Here is an 18,297-nt window from a genome sequence, read left to right as displayed (position 1 = left end):
AAAAGAAAAAGTCTTTAAGACCAAAATCACTGTTTTCACTTGTTCTCTCCTTGTCACGAACAGCAGCTACCAACTCAGCTAAACTCACCCCAGCTTTGGGTTCTGCAGCTTCTTGGGAGCAGTATGGACAAGTATGTGTGGTTGAGGGAAAAAATAAAAGATGAGGCTGGGTTTTTTTCCTTTATAAGATATAGTTAGTTATATGCTGAGACAAAATATCAGAAAATCAGATGAATAAGCATCAGGGGATCCACAATTCACTGATGCAATGAAATCGAGGTCCGTGCTGGGACCCTGGGCTTGCCAAGGAGTACAGTTCAGCAAAAGCGTGGGTCTTTTGGGGTTTGAGGCCACTTTGGTCAGGCCAGCATCTGCCTTTCAAGGTAGCAATTAAACACTTATAAATACTTCATTGTTCTTAGGAGGGCAGAAAAATTGCTGGCATGCTCTCACTCCTGCCAGCCTCCACTGGAATAGGGCTGAAAAGCACGGGAATGTTTAATTTAGATAGGAAACACGTAAGTGGTGATTAGGTAAAGGTACACAAGGTAATGAAAAATACAGAAAAACACCCAGAAAAAACATACAACTTCCTGACTGCAGTAGAACAAAAAAAGGTGCACACAGAAAATCACAAGGAAGCACCTTTGAAAGTTACATTTTATTTTTATGCAACACAAATACTCAAACTCGCCAGGCCAGCTATCTCTCAGTTTCACTTTGATGTGTGCAAGCATGTAGATGGCAAGATTGCGGGCAGGAGCATTATGGAGAGCAGCAGAGAGCTGAGACAGAGCAGTATCTAGGAATTCCTGCCCTCAGTAGATTTCTAATCTTCCAACATCAGTTTTCATTTCCTTACCTTGGCTGAAAACTTGCAGTATGAAAAATTTTAATGCAGTGAACTTTACTGAAAAAAATCAAATTCCGAAGCAGAGAATCATTTATTTATGAGCCTGTTTGCCGTGTAACAACACCTGATATTATGGCTGCTCCCCTCTTTTTCTGGCCATAATGGACCTTATCTCATGGCGGGCACCACTGCGAGTGGTGAGCATCATGCATTGGGGGAATGACTGCATGGGGAGAACCAGTGTCTGCAGCCACGGAGCTGCGGTTCCTGCCACAGAACGCACTTGGTGTTTCCCTGTCTTGGGACATGGACCCAAATAATCCCCTTTTGAGCTGAACTGATCTGTCTCCTTGAAAGCCCTGCACCTGAAACCTCCTGCTTAGGGAAAGCTGTTGGTCTTTGCTGAGAACAAAGTTCCCATTTCCAGGCTTTCCTCTGCAGCCTTGCTGGCTAAAAAAAAATGAGGATACCCTAATTATTTCTTGGACTTTAAGAAAAAAGCGAGATCCAAAAGCCCCTCCAGGATGACCCAACATTGTCTTGGTGGCAGCTCATTGTGTCCCAGTGCCGCTGTGCCCCAGTGCCCATGTGCAAAGGACACAAAAACACGTCATGTCCACAGCCTGTGGTGTTAGGCACCAGCTGCACGGGGAGGAGGGACACCCAGTCCATATGCTGCCTGAGGAGCACCCTGGGGCCACCCACCCAAAACACAGCTTCTGGACCTCATGCTGTGTCTGGCTCCCCAGCGCTGCAGGGAGGCACTTTTCCTTAAAGGGTGTGAATTTAGGCTTTGAACCCAGCACTACGTGCAAAACTGAGCTGCTCGAAAGAGCAACACCCTGTTCTCAAGCCGGTCACCCTGCAGGCAGAAACTTGGGAGGGTACAGTGCTGTACTGAGGCATGCACAGCAAAGCCCTCACCATCCTGCTTTGCTGCCTGGCTGAAGTTTGGGAGGAGCAGTTAAATATTTGCTGGGCTAAACTGGGCTTGCTGGTTTGACGAATTGCACAGCAACAAGGAGGTTTGTGCCTCTAGAAGACTTTGGCTGAGTAAAGCCTGGAAATAACTGGAGCCCAGATGCTGCAGATCTCTTGGCCCCGTGAATAAATCCAGTGTTTCCTCCTGACGTTGTTACTGGAGAGGGAGGGATGACTTCCCCCCCGCCAATTATTTTGCCCTTATCGACAATAAACTGCAGGGCAAGGGATGCATTTGGTAGCACTTGCAGAACCAAGGGAGATGAGTCATGGAAATTGTGATTGGTGATGTGTGTGTGCATGTGTGCCTGCAGTCAGAAATGGTTTTGTTTCCATAAATTTGATTGTCCTCTGAAAAATGCATATCCTGTTTCAGAGGAGCTAATTAAATACAGGCTTGTCCAATAAAGCAAATGCTGAAAAGGCTGTGTGTATTATCTGCCGGCAGAGCTCTATATAGGTTCTTTCTGAGCTTCCGCACCATTTATATATATATGAGAGCACGGCAGATTTGCATGGACTTTGACCAAGGGAAGCAAAGACCCATATCTGAAGCTACAAATTGGACTATGAGATAAGAACTGTCTTGAAATCTATATGCAATTAAAAGCCAAATCTTCCTTCCTATAGTGACAAGGTTATTGCTTTTATATAGCTGAACAGAGATGAATGAGTCTATGGATTAACAGCACTAAGATTTATGACACTGTACTTGCCCCAAATATTATGGGAGAATAGCTCTCTGGGTGAGATATTCCAGCTGAATAAATTTGATAGGATTTTTCTTTTCCTTTATTTTTTTCTACTTGGTATTATGTGGGAGAGTTGCATTGCATTCAGATTGTTAGTGCTGTGGTTTGATTATCTACTAATTGTCCCACATATTTATGCTTTATAAAAGTATGACCAATAAATGAAGTCCCGCGAAGACAAATGTCGAGAAAAACAAAACGCAAAACATATTATTTTAAAAAGCATAAGACTCCAATGGCATTAAACTCCTAGCAAGGGCCTGACCAACAGTTTCAATGTAGCTGTGCTGCTTTGCGCCCATGGGAAGGGGGTCATGCCTATGCCCCATGGATGTCCTAAATAGTATGGCTGTGTTACAGTATCTGCAAGCTGGAAGCTGGTTGTGCAGGCATCAGCTGGGATAGTGTTTGTAAAACCAACCTCAGGTTTCTCTTCGACCCTTCAATTTGCATGGCACTGCAAAGGTCCCTTTTTCAGAGGGAAACCCTGATTTGCGTGGTTTCTCCTTTATTAAATTGGCTAGTTCTTTATCTTGCTGGTTCTGAACTTGTTTTACCGTTTCCAAAGACTCCAGAAAGGACGAAGCCAAAGGAGTCACTTCTGGCAGGAGAAACGAGGTTTCAGCAATTGGTGAAGACCATGGAAAACCCTCCATGCCATGCTGAACTGAAGACAAGGTTGAAAAATTAGAGGAATATAAAAACCTGTGGGAATTTAAGGGGAGCAGTTTGGGTATGGGAGGGATGGGGTTACATGCCTGGGTGGGGGACGCAGGTCAGGGCAGAGGGGTGAGGATTGGGCTGCTTGCACTGGAGGAAAGGTAAAACCATGTCCAGGAAAAAGCATGGGTACTGGACAGGCCCTGCTTCTCCAAATCATGCCATGATGCTAGGGTTGCATTTTCCATCATTTAACAAAACTTCAGGGGTTTTTTTAGCTTTTCAGGAAAAGCCTGTGGGTGTTAAGCAGCACGGACAGGCACATGTGCTCCAGCCTATGGAACGAGCCTGCTCCACCACCCACTAGCAAGCAGCAGCCTGGTGGTGCACAATCACAGCATGCCAGTGGGCAGGATTTGACTCAAGGAGCAGGTGCGAAGGCTTGAGAGGGAAGGGATGTGGTGTCAGGCTCTGAGAGGTGCTGGCAGTGTGAAGGCAGGATGCCCGTGATTTGCACGGGCCATCTCCACCTGCAGCAGCCTCCCCATTGCTTTTGCTGCTAACAAAGTCTTCTTGTCTCGTGGCGTTGCAGTGTTGCATCTTTACAGGGTGAAGGAAATTAATTTTCGAGGCGGCTCTCGTTCCATTGTTCTTCTCCTGCGGGAGAAGCTGAATTTGTTTCCTTAATGCAATCACAAAGAAATCTTTGTACGAAGGAAATATCAGGACACCTGTCTGCCTATTTAACCTTAGCTGCGAGCGAGAGTCCCCACTTACACTTCTGACTTTGTTTTCCACTGTGTGCTTTCTGCCGACTTTGTTTTGTTTTGCTTTGTTTTGCATTCCCCTGGCTGCAGTGATCCGCCTACTTGGGGAGTATCCCTGCTGCTGTCTGCTGGTTTGGCATTGTGCAGCAAGGCACGAGCACTCAGCAGTGCCAATGGGCACAGGAGTCCAATGTGGCCCAGTTTGGTGTCATCAAGAAAAGGACAGTACTCTAAAAAGGGGTACACAAGCAGTTGCTTTACCTGGGGAAGGAGCCCATAAAACAACAGGAAAAAAAAATTTAGTAAAATTTCTTTTCTGGACAAGACACACTGATGGAGCTGATGTTGTTGGAGTCACTTCTCCCCTTCCTCTTCCCTTCTCTTGTCTTCTCTGGAGACAGAGCCCATCACCTGGGATAACCCAAGGTGAATCTTCATGGCTCTTCTTCTATGCATATCATGCATCCTCTGCCATATGGCTCGCTGCAGCTTGCAGCACGCAGAGAACAACCTCCCATGGACCTTGTTGGCTCAAAATGTCCAGTCTGAAATAAAAATGCTTTGTCTGCATCGCTATTTATTTATTCATTAGAGTATGACTGTCACTCTTCTCTCAGCACAAGGCTGCCAGGTATTTTTGGAGCTTCCCAAACTTGGGGGAAGTTTTTCCCCTACCTTCCTGGCACCATCTGGTCTCAGTGTTGAGTGCATGAAGCTCACTGAGATGGCTCAAAAGCACCTCAGGCATGAAAACTGCTGGTAAAACGAATGGAAGAGTAATTCTTGCACTTGTCGGCAAGTGAACACGTGCAGGAGCAGTAAAAGCAGCCGGACCTGGGGCTGGCAAGGTTTGGTCAGCAGCTGGTGGGACGAGTGTGATTTAGATTTTAGCGCTGGGCAGGGCACCTGCCTTGGCACTGAGCTTGCCATGTAGTCAAGGCGAAACAGCTTCTGCTTTCTGCCCTTTTCCTGCCTGTTTGCTCTTTTGGGCAGAAATTTATTTCCCCATTGGCTTTGGACCATGCGAGCACCGGAGCCCAGCCCAGGGCTGCTGTATGGCAGGCAACGAGGGCAGAGGTGCATGAGCCAGGAGAGGTTTCCTATCACCCTTCTCACAGGAGCAAATGCTCACTGCTACCTGCAATTTTTAACAGGTAAAAAGATAGTTTCTTTTTCCCAATTACCAGTACCAGTGCTCTGAAGGGGATGAAAACATCCCTCCTTTATTTAATTGATTAAAAGCAGTGTTCATTATGATCAACACTCGCCACAAAGAACAACAGCTGTTAAATTAAACATGAAGTAACGCATCTGGCAATAGCACTGTAAGCAATTAATAACACAAACCAGGTATCGTTCTTATTTAAAATTGAAAGTTTAAAATGGAAAAATTCCTTTTCAAGGTATGCAGCTAGAGAGCTATGCCATATGGGTGGGTATAAGCCCACAGGTGAATGTGCACATACTGGAGGACATGTGGATTTGCAAAATATGGAGGGTTTTCTGCATGTTTGTGGAGCGTTATCCGGAAGGCACTTTTGCTGTTCAATGAAGTTAAATTAATTCACCCTGTTCTGCTCAGCCCTGGTTGGGCTTCCTGCTCCCTAGCATTAAAATCCACATGCAAATGTTAGAAATAGGGAATGGCAGAAGTTTGAAGCAGCAGTGGAGTGGGTTGGAAAAGAGAAGAGATATTGAGAAGTGCCAGTTTTTCCTGTTGCATTTTCCAAAATTTCATACTTTTAAGGGATCAAGATCATAAATGCACTGCTACAAATGTGCAAAATACAGAGAGAATTAGGAAAATGAACTTAATTTACATGGATAAGCATTATCAGCGGAGTCAGGCTTATGTGGTCATGTTTACAGTGCAAAAAATCATCCTTTGGATTGGAGTTTCCACCAATTCAAGAAAGGAAGGAGGAAGGAGATAGCCGCTGCGGCTTGTTACTTTGTCTGAGTGCATTCAGTCCAGGTTCCTCCTAGAGCAGGAAAACGAGACCTTTTCCATCACCCTCGGGAGCACCGGCAAAGAAAGACGCAATGAGAAGGAAAGCTGCTTTCTCCCCTCCCTGACTCTGTTTTTCGGACTGCTTAAAGAATAAAAAAGCCACACACAAGTGCCAGGCTGTGTCCGCTGTGGAGAGTTGGCCCCAGCCTGTGGGGGCAAAGTCCAGGGAGAGCTGCTGGGGCTCCGAAAACTCATGGCACCATCGAGCACTGTGTTATAGCTCATGTGCATGCGTGAAGGGAGAGCAGAAATCTCTCCTTTTCAGACCATGCAGCATTTATCCTCCTTGGTACAATCCACAGTGGCTGGCCAGGGAGCACCCAACCCCCCTGTGCTATTTGGGAGAGCCCAAATATTGGGGTCTTCCCAAAAAGAGGGGTGGCTGGAGCACAGGAGCTGCCCTAGGGAGGCTGCAGAGCAGCTGCTGCCCGTTTCTGGTCTTGTGGCACCATCCAGTGGCTGCTGGCAGCGGACTCTCACTTCCCTGTCACTACCATGTGTCCCCTTGCAGCCCTGTTCCCCAGGGCCCTGGGGACCGAGGTGGCCCCCTGAGGATCAGCAGCCACCTGGCTGGTGGCTCGGCCAGGTCCTCCAGGGAGGAGGTCTCCAGGTCACTGCTGTCACCTGCAAGCTGGAGAGGAGCACAGAGAGGGTGAAGGGGAGCCAGGGCTCTGAGCAGGGCCAGACCCACCCCCCCCGACATTTGCACCCTGTGCTCCCCTACTATAAATCAACAGGGATTTCTTCTCCATCAGGTTGATGCAAAAATTAGAGCAAAGAGGGCCAAACATGGTTGCACCAGGACGCCACACAGGACACCCTTTACTTCCATGGCTTGCAAATTGCAAATTGTCCCATAAATCTTACGCTTCACTTTTTTTTTTTTTAAACTTTGTCAGATGAAGGCCCAGAATTTCATCGTCATTGCATAAGAAAACAAAAAATCTTCCCAGTATTTGTGCTGGGCCTTCCTTGGGTACAATCCTTTTTAATTTTTTTTCTGAAAAAGCAATTTGATTCCGACACTGCCACCACTTTAATTACATCAGCTCTCACCCATAAATTGAGGTTATGTTTAAGTCCCGTTTTAGTAATTTAATAATTTCTCCATTGCATCACTCCAATTATCTCTGGATTTGTTCCAGAGACCTCTTCTCAGTTCGATTCTCTGGCGCTTACTGTTTTGCTCCCAATCGCATGAATACTGATTATAATTTTTTTTTTTTTTTTCACCAAAGAGGGTGAATGGAAAAACATTAGGGGAAGGACAGACACCTGTAACTGGATGAAGGGGCCAAGGGCCAAGTCTCTACTGCCATAAGTTTTAACTCCCTGCACACAGACTATGCCCTGTGGCACTGCTGATGGGTATGAGCTGAAAAGAGGGTTTGACATGCCTTTTTTCCTGGAAATTATGTCAGAGAACATCCCTATGGTCATTCGCATGAGATACCTCGAGTTTCTTGGCGGGCTGGCTGGTTTTTGGCGATGCCAAGCTCAGGGCTGGGAAGAGTTTCACCCTGCTGGGTGGTCTCTGTGCCACTACATCCAGGCATCTCTCCAAGAGCCTCACCATTGTGGATGTGGCTGTCCCTGTGCAGGACAGAGCAGATTAAACAGGGAGCCCCAAGGCACAGTGATGGCACAGCTCAGTGAGAAGGGAGGGACCACCAGCCGCCCCAGGGCAAGTTGGTTTCAAAGTAGCTTAAACTCACTAGCACTGTCTGGACCCATCCCAATGGAGCTGTTTCAGGAAGTAAATATTTTGTGCATAAGATAAAGCATGGGAGGGTTCCCTCCCCAAGCAAGCACTGGGTGGGTAATGCTCCCCTGCTTGCAAGGATGCTGGAGGAAACCTCCATCTGCACACACAGCCTGGGCTAGTGGTGTGTGGCAGAGCACCGACAGCTCTTTTCTGGCCTGGGACACACCAAAGCCACAGGCAAAGAGTACCTGCTGCTGTCTGCAGTTAATGCATAGGCAACAGGTGCCTCCCGCTGCCCCCCCACCTCTCTGAGGGGTCCAGGAGCAGTTCCCACCTCATTTCCTGACACATGGTTCACATCAGGTTTTGCAGCATACAGCTGACTGTTAAAACAAGCTTTCCTCCTTGTGTTTGACAGCCCTTTCAGTCCTGTAGGGTTCCCTGCATCCTCTAGGCAGTCTGGTTTTCCTCTGAGCAAAGGAAGAGCCACAGGGTTTATTGAGCCCTAGGAAAATACTCTGGCAGGGTCAGGCACACACGTTGCAGATGGTTAAAGCCACCAGTGCCCCGTTGCGTGGCTAAGTATGGGGGATGGTGGGGTAAGACTTGTCCCATTTCAGCCCCAGGAAGAAGGTGACACAGCAGCACTGATGGTGCTAACCAGGACTGTCCCCACCACCTCGCTGACCCACAGTGGTTGCTACAAGAACAGGCAGTACCTGAACCAGCCGTTTCCTCCAGCGAGTCCAGGTCCCACCCGTCAGAGTCAGTCTCATCCCCCAGCACCACTGTGGAGAGCGCTGCCTCTTGCTGAAAGCTGAGCCTCACAGGGGATGGGGCAGGTTTCTTCCCTCCCAGCACCACTTCTGAACTGGTGCACAGAGAGATGGATCGGGCATGGGGTTGCTCTGGCGTCCCCCTACCCCACTCCTGCAGCAGACGCGGGGAAGCCCTGCGATGCTCTGGGCTGTGATCTGACCCTGAGCAGGGCCGCCCATGGAGAAGCTCTGCGTTTACCATGGATGTGGACAGATCCATCACACCCACTGACTGCAAACACTCTCCTGCTGGCCTCTCCAACAAATACTCACACCCATACTTTGCCTTACATTTGGATATTGCTTTGCTTGAGTTTAAAACCTAGATCTGGCTTTTTCTTGCTCCTGGAGCAAACAAGTAACTCCTTTTCCTCTCTTGCTCTTGGTCACAAATGAGCTCCTCTTCCTCTCTGCTGCCATCTCACAGCCTCTTTATGTTGTTTCTTCTCTGCATCGCCTGCACAGTTTCTCCAAGCTTTTATTTTACATCTTTACTACTTTTGCTCCAAAACCCCAAGAGAACTCCTTCATCCCCTTGCAGAGGTTCTGGGAGGGGAAAAAGGAGCCAAACACCAGTGGGAAATGCCCCGTGTTTGTCTCCAGCACCACATGGTGGGTGCAGGCCCTCAGGTCTGACTTCGCTGAGTTGTTTGAGTTAGACCATATGGGCAGGGAGACCCCAGAAAACTCCTTTTCCAAACAAACTGCTCTGGGGTGCCACATCACTCACCACTCGGCAGTTTCCAAAGGTGCTGGTGTTTGGGCAACACTCAGCATACTTGGTGCCAGGTTGTGGTTAAGGGTCCCGGGCACTGCCCACCTGCCTGGAGACCGAAAGGAGGTGATGGGACTCACCTCCACCGTGGGACAAGTCTTTGGTGGGGACTGCTGGCTTTGGAGGTCCGCAGGGTGCCCCAGGGAGTCCTTGGGGGGCTGTGGGTGGAGCGGGTTCTGCTCCAAGGAGCAGGCTGGAGGATTACTGAGGCTTCAGGTTCTACTGCAGCTGGTATTGCCATGGGCTGTGACCCATGAATGGACCTGGGGCTCTGCTGGCTTTGAGCTGGAAGGCAATATTGAGAGCAAGGAGAATCACCACCCACCTCCTGCTAGTCCTGTGGGTTGCCCTTGGGGGAGCCACGCAGCCCACCCGACATGGGGTTGTGTAGAAAAAGGGGGAGAAAGGGATTTGCAAGCACTGCCAAACCTGTATTTCACTCTGCTGGGGCTTTTGGGGACAGCTAATGTTTTTTCCTGAGTATGTCAGGCCAACCCACGAGGTCAATATGCAGAGAGCAATTGCAGAAACTTGCATCACCCTAAATGCCCTTTCCTGCCCTTTCTCTGTCTTTGTCTCACTGGGTAAGGGAATGGCATCCTCTGGCCATTGGTGGGTGGCCACAGGTCCCCATGGTTGGTATGTAGAGAGGACAGGAGGTCACTTCACCTGGGATGATGGAGAGCTGTCGAGGCAAAGTTCTGCTGGGCTTCTTGCATTGTCTAATTTTCCCCATCACCGCTCGGACCAACTCATCCCTCAGGCAGAGGAGACCAGGAAATTTCTCAGCCTTCTGTTGCTGCTGAAGCCTGACCAGAGCCTGGAGGCTTTTGTAGGTCCAAGTGGAGATCCCCTTCGCAACCTAAAGCAGAGGGTGGCTGAGGAGCCCAACGTTGTCCTCCCACAGTGCTGAGTGGTGAAACAAGACCTTGGCAGCACTACCCGTATCTCAAGAGCATCCTGCAAGCTCCAAGCCCTGTCCAAACCCCAAGAAAGCTCTCACCAGCCCTGACACCCATTGTTTCCCCAGCACAATGTATCCCATACAAACAGCCCACAATGAGGCTTCAGTCATCATTTGCAAAGCCCTCATCTGATTTGGTAAATGACCACTGAAGAGTAAATATCAGCTATTTTGGGCAATTTCTAGGCTACAGGGTAAACGCAGCATTTTGTCTTAGGAGGTATTTACAACTCGAGCAGGTTTTGTGACCACGAATGACCACCTGGGCTTGTAGAGATGCAAAGTGATGAGAAGTGAAGGGTGAAGGGCGGTGTACGCCTGTGGGCCTGGCTTTGGGCACCTCTGCTTCTTGTGACACCACCTCCGTGTTCCTGAATAACATGCCAGGAAAAGGGGGGACATGCCAGGGCTCCAGCCTATGTGAAATGAACCCAGGAGTACTCCTTACATGCACCTCCAGAAAACAAATCACACGAGAAGCCATTCAGTCACTGCTTTCTCTTTGTGCCCTCGGGACCCAAAACAGAAACACTGCCTTGCTCAGAAACACCGGTCGATGGAGCAACACGGGTCCGCAGCAGCCGTGCCCGCTGCCTGCCTGCTCACTGTCCTTGCACCAGCTCTGCAAGGTGCTAGGTGGTGGTGTTGCATTGCTGGGAGCTCAGGAAGACTTGTCAGAGGTACTATTTAATATGCTTGGCATGAAAAGGACTTGGACAGTGAAAGTCCCCTTGAAATCCCCATGACAGGGGCTGCTGTGCCCTCAAACACCCTCCTTTCCTAGAAGAGAGGGAGCCCTGGCTAATTTAGCATATAAAAGGCTGCTTGTGAGAAAGATTTGCTGGAGAGATACTAATAACCAACCTCAGGGCTGGGATCATGGCGGTTTATTCCCTGTGCTACTGTGTGATTCTGCCTCCACCTTCCTATTTGCCTCTCAGGGTGTGATTGCTCCAGATGGGGATTTTTTTTTACTGCCTGTTTGTATTTCAGTTGTTCTCCCCCCCCGCCCCAAATCTTTGTGTCCCTGCACTGGCTCAGAGCTGGCATTGCAAATGCTGGCACCGAAAGGGCAGACTTACCCTCTTGACCCCCATGCTCTCCAGCTTTTCTTCCAGCACTTCCTCCAGGATGGGGCGAAACTGCTTCAGGAGGTTTGGGTTTCTCCGTAGGGCTTCCAGCAGCCTCTGCTTCCCACCCAGGGCAGCCTTCTTTCTGCCTGGAGTAAAGGTGGGTGCTGCTACCAGCACAGTGACACATGGTCTGCGCCCTGGGCCGGTGAGTCCCTCCTCCTCTTTGGGGACATGGATCCCACCAGTCCCAGAGCAAGCAACTGGTTGCTCTCAGCAGACTACATCCCTCTATGAAGGGAAGATTCTTCCTCCTCTAATTTGATTAATTCCTGCCCACAGCTTTTCCAAAATCCCACCCACAGCCCAGCAACTGCCTGGGACAGCTTTCCCGGGTGAAGCGTTGGCAGCAGGGCTGGTCATGGTGCTGTTGTACTCTGCACAGCCAAGAGGGGACCAGCGAGGTCATCCCCTCTGTCCCCAGCCCACCACCTCATCACCGCCAGCTTTGCCCAGCACCCCCTCGTCCTCACCGCACAACACCCCAAGCCAAACGCCAGCTTCATCCTCATGCTCTCGGGACAGGGATGTGCCAGCTCCAGTACCCACCTGACGACTCTTCATCAGGCACCACTTTGGTCACCTCCTGGGTCACTGCAGGGAAGAAAGGAGCCTGTGAGGGTCAAACAGGAGCCGAGGCCCCAGCGCAGAAGCAAGTGCTGATCATCACCTGTTTTTCCTATAGGGAAAGTATGGACTTTCCGTCCCCTTGGGGATCCAAGGCTGGCCCAGGTCTGGCACTAGCCCTTGGAGAACATCCCTGAGGGAAACCCTGGGGCACTCACCTGCCAAGGCCACCAGCTGGAGGATGTCAGTAGGCAAACAGCCCTCTGCTACCCCTCAGGGCTGGGGTCAACGAAGTACCCCTTGGGTATTTGCTAATAGCCATCCCTGTCTTATGGCCTTTCTTGTTTTCTGAGCAGCAGCACCTGGCCAGGTCTGCGGCTGCACCACAGGCATTAGGGAGCTGAGAAGTCCCCGTTTTCTTTCCCTGGCACTTGATTATAGAAAACCCAGAAGAAGAAGAAACCACAGCATGCCTCAGCTCCTTATTTTTATGCAAATAACCACTGGCATCATTTTGGAGGAGGCAAGGTCATCCGTTTGCTGTGAGTGCTTGATTAAAATCTCATTCCTTTGGGGTATGGCTACAATGCAAAACCCACCCAAGAGACAAGTTAGTTTTGTGCCAGTGACCAAAGCTGCGGTCTATGCTGTTGCAGCATATAGTCAAGGGACTGGAAGGTGTCCACTCCACAGCTTCGTGTGAGAGGACATACAGTCAGCTCCCTGGAGAGGACTCCATGGCACGCTTTTGTAGAAGGAGACAGAGAAGATATTGTGGTCTGAAGGGCTGTTAGCTATGAAAAAATTATCTAGACCCAAATTGATTCACTTTAAAAATGCAATCATTACCTTCAGGTTTGCTTGCAGAGAATAGCTTGATCTGTAAAGAAATAGACTGGGTATCATTGAAAGATCATTTTTTTGTCTATAATTTTGGGAATTTTTCCTCTTTCTGCAGAGTATTATTATTAAATGCATTCAAAAAAGGAGCAGAAAATAGCAAGAGCCTAAAGTGGGCACATAAACGCCCCAAGAGCTATTTCCCTTAAGCAGACCATACATGTAAGGGGTCAGCTTAGGGGCTTTCCCTTCCATAATATGATCACTGGCACATCAGATACCATCCTGTTATACCCCACGTGCTATTCATTGATCTGATAACAAGTAAAAGATGATCCAAATTGTAATGCAAAGTGTTGCTCTGGTGATCTGCATCCTGGTGGGCATGGTTCGTGCCGAAGATATTCATGCAATGCTTCGTGCTTATTGAGTGCAAAAAAGAGCCGAATATAGCAAAGCATTACAGAATGGGCTTTAAAATAGGCTTAGTCTTAACTCAGCAAATATTTTAAGGCTGCTTAGAGTTAAACATCTGCTTAAACCCTCTTGATGAACCAAGACCGCCTTTTTTTTTTATTTCACTTGCTGCCTTCTCCTGGGACTTCGTGACCTTGGGCTGCTCCCTGAGACGGGTGCTGAGGGCATCCATCTCCTGATGGACACGGTCCATAAAAGCCTGCTGGTCCTGGGATGAGACGGTACGGAGCGTCTTGTTCTCTTTCTTCAATTGAAAGGGGCAAAAAAGGAACAAGAAGACTTGAACATGGTAAAAAATGGGTCTGGAGCCATCTCTTCCCTTCCCCAGAAAGCAAGGGCAGTTCTCTGGATTTTTATTCATTATTGAGATGTCCTCCAAAGGGCAGATCTGGCCCTGCAGAAGATATATGGCCAGCTTCAAAGTCTGCTGGTGGCAAGCTCGTGTCTTCTCATCGGCTGTGACAGGATACAGCTTTGGTCGCTGCATTTCCTTTATTCTTTCCCCTTGATAACATAATAACTATACTCTGTTGCCCTGGGCTTTGAAGTCCAGCCAAGGCTCATTTAAAGTGTGTAGCCCTGCTCTTTCCACCTACCACTTGCTGGGCTGATCTGCAGAGAGGGCATCCCCGGTTCTCCTGAAGAGACCTAACATCTCTGGGCTTTGAACCATAAAGAAAACAAGGCCTTTTCTGAGCGAGGTGCCTGGGAGCTGCCAAGGACATATGGCACCCACCTGGACCTTCTGTGCCCAGTTCTCCCTCTGTAGGTCCTCCAGCACCTGCCTCTGCTCTGCCCTCTGCCAAATTAAACACACAGGCACTTCCCTCCTTGGGTTGCAGGTTGGGGGCTTCTTGTGGGCATGGGCACCCGATCACATCCATGCTCAGAGAAAATTCAGCTTCCCTTTGGGTCCCCGAAGGATGGTTGGCACTGTAACGGCAGTGCTGTTCCCAACTCACTCCATGCTCAGAGCTCACTCCATGCTCAGAGTAAGAGTGCTTTACCATGCACGGTAAAGCATTCTTTACATGTTTTTAGACATTGAGAAGGCAGTTGATGCATGGGTAAATAAATTTCTTTTGTTTATTTAAGTGCTTTTCCATATGGTGAGCTTCTGCAGTGCTCCAGTGAAGATGGGTTTCCCTGCAGTAAGCAGGCTGACCACAGGGACTGTGACATGCCCCCTGCACCCTCCAGGTCCCATCTCTGGACTCGGACTGTCAGTGCTCTACACCAGCAGGAGCCCATTGCTACCTGAACCTGAGCTGAGATCAGACGCCCACAAAGCAGATGCACACATTGGTGCATGGATGTGGGTCCATCTTCATCCAAACGCACCTCCTGGGATGTGCAGTAAGGGTAAGGACACAGGTACCGCATTGCCCACCTGCACTGCCATCCTCTCCTGCTCGCCTCGCAGCTCTGCCCAGCTTGGTGCCTGCCACCATGGCCTCTCGGTGTCATCGTCCTGCAGGGTCCCCAGGTTGGACTCCGCTGCCTCTCTGGCCTGAAGCTCCTGCAGTTTCTGGAGTGGGGAGAGGAAGGAGCTGTGTGTCCCACAGGAGGCTCCACTTTTCTCCTGGGGAGCCCAACCTTGGCCAGCCACTGCTTCCGACCCCAAAATGCTGGTGTGCCCCAGGAGCAAAGAAATGAAGCCTCTTTGGGCTGTGAACCTGTGATGCCACCTGGACCAGGTGAAGCAGCAGGCTTGAACATCCCCTCACCTGCCTCAAGGAGCATGCGGAGTGCTTGCTTACCCCCTCCATGGCACTGCTCCTGCTGGCCACATCCTTGAACACTGCAAGGAAAACATGCCTCAGGCCATCTATCTCTTCATGCAGCTTCATCCTCTCCTCCTCTTTCCACCTTTCCAAATCTCTCCTGCCCTTCTCTTCTTGATGGCGAGCTCTCTCAGTTTCCTAAAGGGAGTGGAAAAATCAGGGCAGGAGACATCTTGGCTGCAGACCAGAAGCACCAAAGGCTGGGGCTTCTGCCCTGGCACCAGTGGGATGAGCACCAATGCTCTCATTACACCTGTTGCTGCTCACAGCCTGCTTGCACACCATGGGGAGGTCGAGGCAGCACAGCCTCCTGGGCACGTACACTTACACAGTCCTTATTTCCACATGACATTTCCCACGGGAATTTTTTGGGGCAAATTTTCCAAAGAAATAAACATGAGCCCCAACATAAAATATTTTTCAGCGCCTTTTTCACCTGTGCTTTCACCGTTTCATCACTTCTCCTACCCCCATTTTTTCCAAACAGGTGCAGTGCTCTTGCTCCATACCTGCTCCCTGCGCAGCTTCTCCGCTCCCCTCTCTGCTTCCAGCTGCTGCTGCATCTCCCGCAGTTTTGCCTTCAACTCCTCCACCTCATCCTCCATTTGCTCCACCTGCTTCATCTTCTGCCTCTCTGCAAAGCTCAGGGAAACACAGGCACTGTGAGCAAGGGTGCAATCTGCTAGCTCCTACTGGGATTTTGCTTTGGTTGGGGGCGGGGGGGAATCCTACTAAGGTACTGAGCAAAACCACTGCAGGGCTTCAGGGTGGAGAAGCAGGTAGCTGAGCTGCAGGAAAAACCATGACAAATGTGGCCATGTGGCCTCTGATTATTTTTATTTATTTATTTTTTAATTCTGTAAACTTGGGAGAGATTAGCAGCTTGTGGAGCAACGTGGCTTTGCACTGGGCTTGTTCTCCCAAGCAGCCAAAGTGCCCTGCTTGGACATTTAAGGCTGCACTGGGGAAGGTGCCTCTGGAGCAAAGCTCAACCTGTTGCGTTGCATTGCATCAGCCCCGGGCTGGGGTTTCAACCTGCCAGCAAACAGCAAAAGCAGCTTTTTTATTGCCAAGTTCAAGTGCTGGGTGCACGTGAAGCTGTAACAAGGCTCTGTGGCTCTCATACAGCATGTTATACCTGCAGCTTTCAAAGCATTTTGCAAAGGAGCATCAATTCCTTGCCAAAAAAGGGGCATGGAGAAGGTGAACCCCTCTCCCACTCTAGCAAAACACTCTCCCGAACTCCCCAACATAGCTCCATCCCCACGGTCCTGTGGAATCTTTGGGTGGAGAAGATCCTTAGGGAAACTGAGGTGCAGAGATGAGTTTTAAATGCTCACGCAGTCTCATATTTGGCTGCATATCCTACCTGTGCTTGAGGGAAAGGCAGCAAGCAGAAAGCATTCAATAAATATTCACAGAAATGCAGAAGAAAAAATAAGTTAGAAGAAGTTGTCTTTAACCTCCTACGGTCACTTTCTGGTTTCCAGCATCCACATCCAATGGGGGAAAACCTGCCTGGGAAAGTGAAGGGAGAAATTGTCCCAGTGCTCACCCATCTCGGTGGCCTCTGCGTGCCGGCGCTGCACATGGGCTTGCAGGAAGGAGTTGTTCATGAAGGCTTTATCGCAGAGGTGGCACTGGAGAGGGGGGAAAAGTCAGCAGAGGGACTGGGATCTGCAGAAAGGGGCACTCCCCATGTCCCCTGCCTGGCAGACAAAGCTTTGCTGCTTTAAAGCAAAAGGGAGACTGCAAGAGATGTGGCTGTCGTGCTGGAGGTACGTAGATGGAGGGTATTAGGAGTTTCTTCCGTCTGAAGCCAAAGAAAAAACCCTTTAGGGGTCAGGAGAAGGCAGAAGCCAAGATGGTGCAGGGATACTACTCGGGGGGAAAAAAAAATGCTGCTTTCCCCAACAGAGCAGTGCAATAAGGTGGCCAAAGCAGCAGTGAGGTCCTGGTTATAACAGGGTCCTGCTCAGGCTCTGGAGGAAGGGAGAGCTGCCCTTGTGGGGATGACTAGGCTGTATGAACCTAAATCACCTGGTTTGAGTGGCTTTTATTCTCCAGGAATAAGTGAGTGGGCCGATTTGGTGATGGAGAAGTAGTAGACAAATAGGCACAGCCAGCAGGCTTCCTGCTGAAAGCGTGGGAAAAGCTTGGTGGGGGGAAAAAGCAAAATCACCACCAAATCCAGGAGCATCCAGAAATCTTTCACTGGTCTGGAGGCTGTTTAAAGTCTCCCTGGCATGAAGGGACATCCCCAGGACACAGGGATCTCATGAGATCTCCCCAGCCAGCCCTCTACAGACCCCCTCTCCCACACTCTGTGCAGCTCTGACTACCTGTAGTTAGCACAAAAAAAGGGAGCTTCCCTAGCAAGGACTTTGCAGTCTCCATGAAGGTGATGAACCAGCGCCAGGGAAAGCAGCAGGGCTGGCCAGCCCCTTTTCTGGGGCCAAGGTGTAACTGCAGCAGGGCTACAAAGGCAGGGTGCGGCAAAGAGCATCCTGCACAGGGACACGCTTTACACCCCTTACACCTTTCCACCACGCACCTTGCAGTAGGTGTTGGGGCCAGCTTGCAGGAGGAGCTGCTGTGTGGCAATCAGCTTCTTCCACCTCCTGCTCTCCTCCTTTGCCCCCTGGAGCTGCGCCGCCTGCTCTGCTGCCTGCTGCTGGGTGCAAGCCAGCTTGGCGTGGGCAGCTTGCAGGCGCTGTGCGTGCATGGCCAGGCTGGTCCCCAGGCGCTCCTGGCAATGCAGCAGGTACTCAATGCTTAGCTGGGCCATCCTGAGCACCTTCAGCAGGACGGGATCTGCTGGCTGCCCACAGTGGGGGCACCGCTCCCCATCCAGGTTGCAGAAGGTCACGCCGGCAATGTGCTCCTGGAGCACGGCCACGTCCACCTCCTGGGCCACCCGCTCCACATCGATGGCACTGAAGCGATGCCAGTCCACACCGACCTGGCGGGGCTGGAAGTAGAAGGGGGGGATGTCTACCGGGATGGTGGGTCCCGGGGGTTCCTCTGGCATCCCCGCAGCCCCAGGTACAGGCTGGTGCAGTGGGTGGTAAATGTCTGCAAAAAAGGGCTGGAATGCAAAAGGTATGTGTTAGGGCTGACCCCACAGCCGTCCTCTGGCTCCACTGCAGCCTGCACCAGCCTGCACACGCTGCAGGCACCGGGGAGCAGGTCAGAGCTTATCTTACAAGGCAG

General features: G+C 50.2%; 1 protein-coding gene across 1 annotated transcript; it reads right to left on the bottom strand.

Moving 5' to 3' along the window:
* Positions 1–6,514: 6,514 nt before the first annotated feature.
* On the bottom strand, positions 6,515–18,115 carry DZIP1L (DAZ interacting zinc finger protein 1 like). Its single transcript, XM_076340579.1, has 14 exons — positions 17,639–18,115; positions 16,640–16,724; positions 15,594–15,718; positions 15,061–15,222; positions 14,696–14,828; positions 13,410–13,555; positions 12,833–12,863; positions 11,966–12,010; positions 11,369–11,505; positions 9,992–10,184; positions 9,403–9,607; positions 8,449–8,600; positions 7,478–7,617; positions 6,515–6,655 (listed from the first exon to the last, which is right to left on the bottom strand). The coding sequence occupies exons 1-14, from the start codon at positions 18,113–18,115 to the stop codon at positions 6,515–6,517; spliced, it is 2,172 nt and encodes a 723-aa protein (XP_076196694.1).
* Positions 18,116–18,297: the final 182 nt, after the last annotated feature.

The sequence above is a fragment of the Aptenodytes patagonicus genome, chromosome 6 (genome assembly GCF_965638725.1).
Source record: "Aptenodytes patagonicus chromosome 6, bAptPat1.pri.cur, whole genome shotgun sequence".
Classification (NCBI taxonomy): Eukaryota; Metazoa; Chordata; class Aves; order Sphenisciformes; family Spheniscidae; genus Aptenodytes; species Aptenodytes patagonicus.
This window is presented reverse-complemented; position numbering and strand designations above follow the sequence as displayed.

Excerpts from the sequence above, each read along its gene's own strand:
- DZIP1L (XM_076340579.1), bottom strand. The coding sequence starts at position 18,115 with ATGCCAGAGGAACCCCCGGGACCCACCATCCCGGTAGACATCCCCCCC. Across the intron at positions 12,011-12,832 it reads CTCTGCAAGCAAACCTGAAG|TGACCCAGGAGGTGACCAAA; the intron begins GTAATGATTGCA and ends TCTTCCCTGCAG. Across the intron at positions 7,618-8,448 it reads GGAGGAAACGGCTGGTTCAG|GGACAGCCACATCCACAATG; the intron begins GTACTGCCTGTT and ends TGTCCTGCACAG.